Source organism: Pseudorasbora parva, chromosome 9, assembly GCF_024679245.1.
Source record: "Pseudorasbora parva isolate DD20220531a chromosome 9, ASM2467924v1, whole genome shotgun sequence".
NCBI lineage: Eukaryota > Metazoa > Chordata > Actinopteri > Cypriniformes > Gobionidae > Pseudorasbora > Pseudorasbora parva.
The window spans coordinates 38704053-38714108 of record NC_090180.1 but is presented as its reverse complement, the minus strand read 5'-3'; the positions used below and the strand labels follow the sequence as shown (position 1 = coordinate 38714108).

Here is a 10056-nt window from a genome sequence, read left to right as displayed (position 1 = left end):
TGAGGGCAAGACACAAAAGCTTATTGCAAAAGAGGCTGGCTGTTCGCAGAGCTCTGTGTCCAAGCAGATCAATAGAGAGGCAAAGGGAAGGAAAAGATGTTGTAGAAAAAAAGTGTACAAGCAATAGGGATAACTGCCCCCGGAGAGGATTGTGAAGTCCAGCGCTGAAGTCCAGTGGGAACTCTGTTGTAGCCGCAAAAAAGGCAAATAGTCCAGTTGGGAAGAGCGCTGTGTGTATGAAGAGGCTCTGCTCATCGGCTCGACGGTTCTCAGTATTGAAAGTGTCCGAAAGAAACAGTTTTCGATTCTGTACTGCTGATCCGAGAACCGCTGCTCGTTCAGTTACTCGCGCGTGCTCAGTATCAGCTGCTCGTGAGTTCATCATCTCTCTCAGCAAAACATGACTCAGTTCAGTGAACGGTCGGAGTTACAACATATAATTCAAGACATTAGTTTATTTCTATTCGGAGGGACTGTCACTCATGTCAGAAAGTGAGTAACTAAAGTAACTTGTGTGATCAGCGCTGATTTGAGACGCAAACCGTTTGGAACGATTCAGTCCGATTTGGTGAACTGGTTCGCCCGGTTCACTAAAAGGAATCGGTTAAAAAGAACGATTCGTTCGTGACCCGGACATCACTGGAGTGATGATCCGATCGGGCTCACACGTGAAGAAGAATTGGTTCGCGTTTGTGCCTTTCCGAATTTTGGCAACAGAATGTGAAAATTTGCAGCGAACACTTTGACAAGGATGACTAACTTACACAGACACAACACAGCGGGCCGGTTGAAGAAAAATGCCATTACGTGGTTGTAGACGGGTGCAACCACTGTGGAGGTAATGTAAACTTTATTAATCCATTTGGGCACACATGGCTTGAGGAAAGATTGCAGTAATAAAATAATTATGCTTTACACACACAACACTTCCCAACCAGACTATTGCCTTTATTTCCGGCTACAACTGCGTTCCCACTGGACTTCAGCGCGAGATACAGCTAGTCGTCTAAAACAGGTGAATTTAAACAATGGCTAAGTGGCTAAACGCATCTTGTTGTCATGTAAGGGCCCTGTTCATGTTGGACGGACACATTTTAATTGCATTTTGTGTCTGTTAAGAGGCACAAGGACACCCTTTACGTTTATGCCCCCATAGCTGCCGTTTTAGCTGAGTGGGGGCTCTGGGATTTGACTGTAATAGCTCCGTGTTGCAAGGACCAATCCGGTTAGTTTTATTCTAGACTGTACTCACAAAGGTATAATGATCAATATGAACTTAAAAATTCCCTGGAGTTGTCCTTTAAGGACCATGGTATCCCTGTTCTTAATTGGCCAGCAAACTCGCCTGACCTTAACCCCATAGAATATCTATGGGGTATTGTGAAGAGGAAGATGCGATATGCCAGACCCAACAATGCAGAAGAGCTGAAGGCCACTATCAGAGCAACCTGGGCTCTCATAACACCTGAGCAGACTGATCGACTCCATGCCACGCTGTATTGCTGCAGTAATTCAGGCAAAAGGAGCCCCAACTTGAGTGAGTGCTGTACATGCTCATACTTTCATGTTCATACTTTTCAGTTGGCTGAGATTTCTAAAAAAAAAAAATTGGGATTTTCCTTAGTTATATTCATCAACATCAAAAGAAATAAACATTTGAAATATATCAGTCTATGTGTAATGAATGAATATAATATACAAGTGTCACTTTTTAAATGGAATTAGTGAAATAAATCAACTTTTTGATGATATTCTAATTATATGACCAGCACATGTACAAAATATTTTATATATAATAAATACAAATATTATCTATAAAACACATAATAGCAAATATAAATGGTAAAGCTAACATGCATAAGTAAAAAATATAGTTTTGTTTAGATGCTGTGATTAATAATCTGTACGGTTACATATTATTACAATGTATTCATAGGAAGGGCATTTTAAGTCGAATAATTGTTCTTAAAAACAAAACAAAAACAATGTAACCAGTTATTTGAAAAATAATTGACACCTACATAAATCTTATGTTGTTTTATTCTCAAGCATTTCAAAAATTATACAATTTTCATATGAAAAAAGATTGTATAATAATGTTTAACAAAAACAAGTGACATTTTACAGAAAATAATAATAAAAACTACATAGACACCAATCTAAAAAACTTTTGTCTATAAATTCAATCACATTTATTATCATTTCACATGTTTTCAAAAAAACTTGTTAAAATGTTACAATGCACAGGTTTGGATTTGATCATAATAATAAACGGATGTTTGTTTATCGAAGGGATTTGCTGGAATGGAGTCATTGAATGTGACCTGCTGCATTGCATGTAGGCCTAAATACACTGTCAGTACTTAATAATTACGGGGAAAATACATTTCTGTTATATAATTCTTTAGTTTTGTGTAGTGAAGAAAACTATTATAAAAATAGTGATTTTATTTTAAAAGACAATGTCAGACATAACAGACAATGTCAGACATAGTTATCATAGCTATCAAAATCCAGTGTTCTGTATTTTGCGTACGTGAGTTTTTGTTGTAGATGGCTATTGTAGATGGCTATAAAAAAAATTTAAAAAAATTGTGTACTGTGCTAATTAATTGAGACTTCTTACAGCTCTTACAGGTTGTTGGCCTTGTTTGTTTCGTTGCTTCTATTGCTCTCCCCTTTTTTGTAAATTGCTTTGGATAAAAAACGTCTGCTAAATGATTAAATGTAAATGTAAATAACAAATAAGCCTCATTGCATTGATTTCCTTTTAAATAAATTTGCAAAGATTTCAAACGAACTTCTTTCACGTTGTCATTGGGTATTGTATGTAGAATTGAGGGAGAAAAAATATGAATTTAGTCAATTTTGGAATGAGGCTGTAACGTAACAAAATGTGGAAAAAGTGAAGTGCTGCACTGTAAAAAATTATTTAGAAAAAAACCTGGTTGCCTTAAAATTTTGAGTTCATTGAAATTAAAATTGAGTTAATACAATAAACATTTTTTGAGATTCAACAAAATGTATTAAAATATTATTAAAAGATTTTGTAAGCATATTGGGTAATTGTGTGTGTTTTATTTCTGATGATGCAGTGAAACATGCCAAATAGTGCTATTTTCATGATTTATCAATTTTTTTTATGTGGTTCAGATACAAAAATATTTTGAGTTTCTATTTATTAAACAAATTTCCTTCATTGTATCAACTCAAATTTTTAATTTCGATAAACTCAAAATTTTAAGGCAACCAGGTTACTTACTTTTTTAAGTTAAACCAACAAAAAACAACACTTTTTTTTTACAGTGTGTGAATACTGTGCACTGTATATAAATATATAACAATACATACTAATCTGTTGTTTATGCTGATTATAATACTCATTCTGTCCTTTCCCCGCAGTATTATCAAGTGTCTGAAGTCGTTTACATTCTTCTTTGTGAATGAGAGAGCCTTTGAATGTGAGTTACATTTGCATTTATGCATTTGGCAGACAGTTTTGATCAAAGCAACTTGGATTGCATTCAGTAAATTGAACCCAGTACCTTGGTGTTGCTAGCACCAGTCTCTGCACCGTAAACATTTTTTCTTTGTTTAACTTAAAAATGTAAGTAATCTGGTTACCTTAAAATTTTGAGTTTATTGAAATGAAAAATTTGAGTTGATACAATGAAGGAAATTAGTTTAATAAATAGAAACTCAAAATACTATTGAATCTGAACCACATAAAAAATGCAATAATGTTTCACTGTGTCATCCAAATAAAACACAATGGCCCTCATTTATCAATCTTGTGTAGAAACGTTGACGTAAGATTAAGCTTACACTCCTCTCACCGCCTGATTTATGAAACTGTGCGCACCTCTGCAATCCAGGTGTACGCAGTACCTGCCCTTGATAAATGCCGCGGCTGAAAACGATCGTCATTAGAATAACACGCCCCTATATATTCAAGTCTCTGCCTCCCCCATGCCCTCATTTTATACCATGGACACACAGAAGATGGCAAAGAAGCGAAACTTCTCCGATGTGGAGATCGAGCGCGTCTCAATCATCTTACTAGTCCACTAGTCAGGGCACTGATCAGGACATAAGTCAATGGGCTGACTCCCTGATCAGTGCCCTGACTAGTGGACTAGTGAGATGATTGAGACGCGCCCATCGAGACCGTCACTAGGGAAGTGGAACAAAACTAAATTGTTTTATTTGGGAGTTTAAAGAGTGGGATTAAAGGCGCCCAAAAAAACAAAATATGGACCCAAATTACGAGTAGGCCTACTGTTAATAGTGTGGAGGTTGAGAAGCGCACTCCAGCAGTTTAAATAGCTGTTTGGATGATAAATTACCTATCACAATGCATTATTTTATTTTATTTCATATCACGGCACATGGGGTGTACGATATGATGATGTGATGTGGAGTAGCTTACCATAATTGCATGACAATTTGTAAGATTCTTTTTATTATTATTATTATTATTATTATTATTATTATTATTATGATTTTTATTATTAATGACACGTATTGTTATTTAGAAGAAGAATGCCATTATTATTTATTATTATTATTATTATTATTATTATTATTATTATTATTATTATTATTATTATTATTATTTAAAAAAAGAAGAATGTAATTTTTAGTATTTTGTCAGTCTGAATTATTCAGACCCAGTCCGTACGCAGCTGCCGGGCAGGCTCGCAACTGGGGGAATACATCAAATGCTTTGGTAGCCTATAGTCACACAAATTAAATGTTGAATAAAAATAAAGTTTATAATTACTATGTTGTTGTTTTTTTACAGTGGGTCATAATATAGCATATCTTTGTCAGTGCGTTTTGTGGTGTTAGGAATTGTTTTTCTGCGCATTTTCCCACTAACTCAAACGTGCGTACACCACGTCCTGAGCTGGCGTAGGATTTGAGCGTGCCGTACGCCAACGTCCATATTGATAAATCTCAAAGTCACCGTGGGTTTGGGTGTACGCAAGGTGTACGCTGGAAATTTGGTGTACGCACTTTTGATAAATGAGGGCCAATATGCTTATAAAATCTTTTAATAATATTTGAATAAAGGTTGTCGATTCTCAAAAATGAGAAAAATACTAAAATAATAATACATTTTTAATTTAAATGAACTCAATTTTAAGACAACCAGGTAAATTATTTTTTAAATATTTTTTTACAGTGTGCTGTTTGAGCTACAGGAAAGCTTTGGCTCACTGTTTTTGTGTGCAAATAGTTGTTATGGGTTTAATGATCTGTATTGGGGGTTTGTAGGGTAGATTCAATAAAGTGAAGACACATTATCATAATTTATGCGCTGGAACTGTCCACGTCAACTCTGTGTACATTTTGCATATTTTGAATGATTATTGATCTTGCAATATTGGACTATTTAAAAAAATAATAATAATCAGAAACGCTGTCAGAAAAGTTAAACGATTACAGCAGCACCTGTCCTGGACTTCTTCAGCTCTCAGGGATGAGGATAAATGTTCAATAAGTCAAAACTGGACAGGTGATAATATGTCCACCATTCAGTTTAATTGTGATTCATCCATGTTGACAGGAACAAAAATAAGAGACTAACACGACATTTGATTATTGATCTGAAACTGACTGCAGTTTTGTGAAGTGCTTACAGAATGAGACTGACACCGCAGATCCTTGTCTTCAAATGATAAAAGTAATGTAACAAATCATCTTTAATTTAGGTTTTAATTCAGTTAAGTGAATGTGCTGTGACCTCCCTCTCTTTAAATAATGTCAATAAGAGGACATTTATGTATGGTATCTGGGAAAATTACTAGAACAGCAAGTATCGTTTCAAAAAGTTTGTTGCTTAAATGCATTTTTTGAGAAGTTTGTTGAATGTTATCTTCTGGAATTGCATACATACACTCTCTCAAGACAGAGAGGTCAGCGCTCAATAAAAAAAATATTTTTAAAAATCACTTTGAATTTATTTGTTCTGTTAGGTGAAGAAAATATACTTGATTTCTATTTAAAAGACAATGCAAGATAAAACGTACACCTGCAATTTGTGAATAAAAAAATTATTAATATTGTGCTGATAATATTTGGAGTAAACAGTGTCAAAACTAAAACATTTGTTATGTTTATAAAACAATTTTATCATGAGAATATCACTCACAATACTATTCATATAATCTCTGCATATAATCTCTATATTGTTAGATCACAGAGAGTTATTTTTGAGCCCTGTCCTGTAAAATTTGTAGTAGCTCTAAACCCAGGATAGAGAGGTTGAGTGAATGTGGTGTGGACTCTGTGAATGAGGGTCATTTTGTCAGAGACGCTGTAGAAGGACAGAGTTCCTGCACTGTGATCCACATACACTCCTATTCTACGGGAGCTGGAGACTACAGGGAGTTTAGCCTGTTTGTTATTATGCCAGAATGAACATCTACATAAAAAGTCTTCGCAAAACAAACTCCAGGATTGATTATATCCAAACGCACATTCATCTCCCCGTCCCTTCCTGCTGATGCTCTTATATGAAACTGATATCTCCACCTCACCACTCCACTTAACCTCCCAGTAACAGCGTCCACACACACTCTCTCGACACAACACCTGAGGATGACCATCAAATCTGTCTGGATGATCAGGATACCGCTGGACTGTGTCAGTGTATTGAATCACTCTGTTCCCTTCAGACAGTACCAGGCTTGTATTAGCTGTGTTTGCATCCAAAGAGAGCTGATATGAATCTGTTTAAGATAAAAAGTCATTAAAAAAACAGACATTATATTTTATATATGAGGTTATATTAAATTATATTTAGGCCCGGTTTCACAAACAAGGCTTGGATTAAGCCATGATTAGGCTTTAGTTCAATTAGGACCTTTAAGTAGCTTTTATAAATGTGCTTTAGAAAAAAACATTACTACTGTGCATCTTGAGGCAAAACAATGACATTGACATATTTTAAAATATGCCAGAGCAAGTTGTTTTCAGTTAAAACAGCTCAAACCTGCATTTCAGTCTGGGACTAGGCATACACCTTGCCTGTGAAACCAGGGGTTAGGGATTTTAGGATTTAGGATACATGAAGAGTAACAGTGGTGATAGATACGTTTAGGGGAAAAGATACACATCTGCCTTACAGTTATCAATATCAGAACATCATTGTGTTAGTGTCTTTGTGTGTTTTGCAGGTGACCAGCACAAATTCACAATTCTCTTTAGATTTTAGTTGTGTTCAAATGTTTTTAAGAGAGCAGCTCTATCACAAACTCTAAAGCTGAGCTAAAGGTCCATTTTAATGTTTCTCTATCAAAACAAACTAGCAGTGAGTGATGAACACAAGTGAGCAGACCAGGACTAAGTTAAACTAACTATATGTGATTATTCCTGATTGTTATAGTTCATTGTACTTCAAAGATTAACAGAGTAAATGTGGTGCATGTAAATCAAGAGTATTGTATGCTGTTCAGTCTGGTTGTTTGTACTTAATAAGAACTAAAGAAGTCTTTTTATCTATGTGTATAATTATAGAGACTTACATTGTAGGAACTCCTCATGTGTCTTGGGTTCAGGGGTAGGAATGACGTTAATGTTTCTCACTGCAGAAACCAACACACATTTTAAAGTACATATTGTATTTTATGCATTTACTTTCTACAATCAATCGCAGAACATGTCAGGAAATGTTACCTCTGCCAGATATCCTTTTTATCTCCTTTCTGCAGAAATGCTCCAGTTTCTCTCTCAGGTGAGACACCGATTTACAGACATCATCAAAAGAGAGACGAGAACTGACAGTGATGCTGGGTGAGTCTGTGGATCCAGGAGGGACAGAGAGAGACTGGAAACTCTACAAGACAAACAATAGAAACACCAGCTAAAGACACAGAAACATTTGATAGAAAACAATCTCTTCCCTTCCTAAAGATCACTGTCCTGTGTGTCAGATCTCTGTTACCTGAAGGAAACTGATATGATCGTCTGTGTGTGAAAGCTGCTCCAGCTCAGCGTCTCTCTTCTTCAGATCATCAATCTCCTGCTCCAGTCTCTTCAAGAGTCCTTCAGCTCGACTCACTGCAGCCTTTTCCTGATCTCTGATCAGCTGTGTCACCTCAGAGCGGCTTCTCTCAATGGAGCGGATCAGCTCAGTAAAGATCCTCTCACTGTCCGTCACTGCTGCCTGTGCAGAGCGCTGTTAGGACACACACAGAGAGAGACGCATTAGAGTCAGTCCATTCTCTCAGCTCTTACTGGTCCCTCACACAGCCTGTTCCCCTCAGTGGGCTTCAGTGGGACTGAAAGAGCTCCAGCACTGGCTCCTCACGGACTGATTGAGTCCTAACTGAGTCTGAAACAGCTCTTCAGTTGCTCTTCTGCTCAAAACTCACCTTGTGAGACTCCACAGCCTCTCGCAGCTCCTTGAGCTCCTTCTGTCTCGCCTGGATTCTCTGCTGGAATTTTCTCTGGGTTTCCTCCAACTGTCTCTACAGGATTTATAATGTACAGTCAATAAAAAGTCATCACATGAGGCTCTTTAAGAGAATGTCATAACAAACAGTTTCAAAATATGCAAAATAATTGTAGAATTGTCTGTCTCATTTAAGAACTGTTTGAAAATTATCTTTAAATATATATTATATAATTATGAAACATTTATTATTCATCATCATTACTACCCATAGTTCACACCTGTTTCTCAGTCCTCTCTGCTGCTGCGGATACAGTGTCATGATTTTTGTGTTTATCCACCATACACAGATAGCATATACAGTTCTGATCAGTACGACAGTAAATCTCCATCAGTTTCTCATGCTGAGGGCAGATCATCTCCTGCAGTCGTCCAGTGGCGTCCATCACTTTGTGTCGCTTTCCTGGGTGAAATTCCTCATGACGTTCAAAATGAGTCTGACAGTAAGAGTTCAGACACACCAGACAGGACTTGATGGCTTTATATTTTCTCCCAGTACAAACATCACACTCCACATCTCCAGATTCAGCGTAACATTGAGCAGGACGAGCAGCTTGTAGTTTTGTCTTCTTGAGTTTCTCCACCACTTCAGCCAGCATGGTGTTTTTACCTAAAACAGGTCTTGGAGTGAAGGTCTGTCTGCACTGAGGACAGCTGTAGACTCCCTTCTGATCATCCTGATCCCAGCAGCCTGTAATACAGCTCATACAGTAACTGTGTCCACAGGGAATGGTCACTGGATCCTTCAGTAGATCCAGACAGATTGAACAGCAGAACTGATCCTGAGCCAAAGAAACACTGGATTCTGCCATTATATTTCACACATTCACAGACAGAGAGACGTCCACAGTAACAACTTAGTTTCGATTTCTCTGTACTGAAACATTTCCTGGTTATAAAACATGTGCAAATGTGCCAGTCATACACGACCGCTAGATGGCAGTCTTATACAGAAACTCGCTAGAAGAGTTTATGAGACTAGATACATATAATGTTATATTTAAAATCTGTTATTTATGCTGATTGTAACACTTTTCTGTTCTTTTCCCCGCAGTATTATCAAGTGTCTGAAGCCGTTTACATTCTGCTTTGTGAATGAGAGAGCCTTTGAATGTGAGTTACATTTGCATTTATGCATTTGGCAGAAAGTTTTGATCAAAGCAACTTGGATTGCATTCAAGCCAAGGTATACATTATATCATATTCTCTACCGTTTGGGCTACAGAAAAGCTTTGGCTCACTATTTTTGTATACAAATAGTTGTTGTGGTTTTAAGGATCTGTATTGGCGGTTTGTAGGGTGTGTAGGGCAAAAGGAGGTGAAGATAAAGTCTCATAATTTTTGCCCTGGCAGCTGTGAGCAAATAAAACCTGTCTTCAGTCCATTGCGATTCAGAGAACGATTACAGCAGCACCTGTCCTGGACTTCTTCAGCTCTCAGGGATGAGGATAAATGTTCAATAAGTCAAAACTGGACAGGTGATAATATGTCCACCATTCAGTTTAATTGTGATTCATCCATGTTGACAGGAACAAAAATAAGAGACTAACACGACATTTGATTATTGATCTGAAACTGACTGCAGTTTTGTGAAG

The 10056-nt window shown here is 36.9% G+C and overlaps 1 protein-coding gene across 1 annotated transcript; it reads right to left on the bottom strand.

Moving 5' to 3' along the window:
- Nucleotides 1-4657: 4657 nt before the first annotated feature.
- On the bottom strand, nt 4658-9297 carry LOC137089090 (tripartite motif-containing protein 16-like). Its single transcript, XM_067452546.1, has 6 exons — nt 8683-9297; nt 8382-8477; nt 7952-8185; nt 7684-7843; nt 7533-7592; nt 4658-6737 (listed from the first exon to the last, which is right to left on the bottom strand). Exons 1-6 carry the CDS (start codon nt 9271-9273, stop codon nt 6190-6192), a joined length of 1689 nt encoding a protein of 562 aa, XP_067308647.1. The 5' UTR covers nt 9274-9297; the 3' UTR covers nt 4658-6189.
- Between the last annotated feature and the right edge of the window lie 759 nt (nt 9298-10056).

Bases quoted from the DNA above. Each gene is read 5' to 3' on its own strand.
- LOC137089090 (XM_067452546.1), bottom strand. From the start codon at position 9,273: ATGGCAGAATCCAGTGTTTCTTTGGCTCAGGATCAGTTCTGCTGTTCA. The intron at 8,478-8,682 runs GTGTGAACTATG...TAAATCCTGTAG, and splicing joins CAGAGAGGACTGAGAAACAG to AGACAGTTGGAGGAAACCCA. The intron at 7,844-7,951 runs GTAACAGAGATC...TTTGTCTTGTAG, and splicing joins ATCATATCAGTTTCCTTCAG to AGTTTCCAGTCTCTCTCTGT.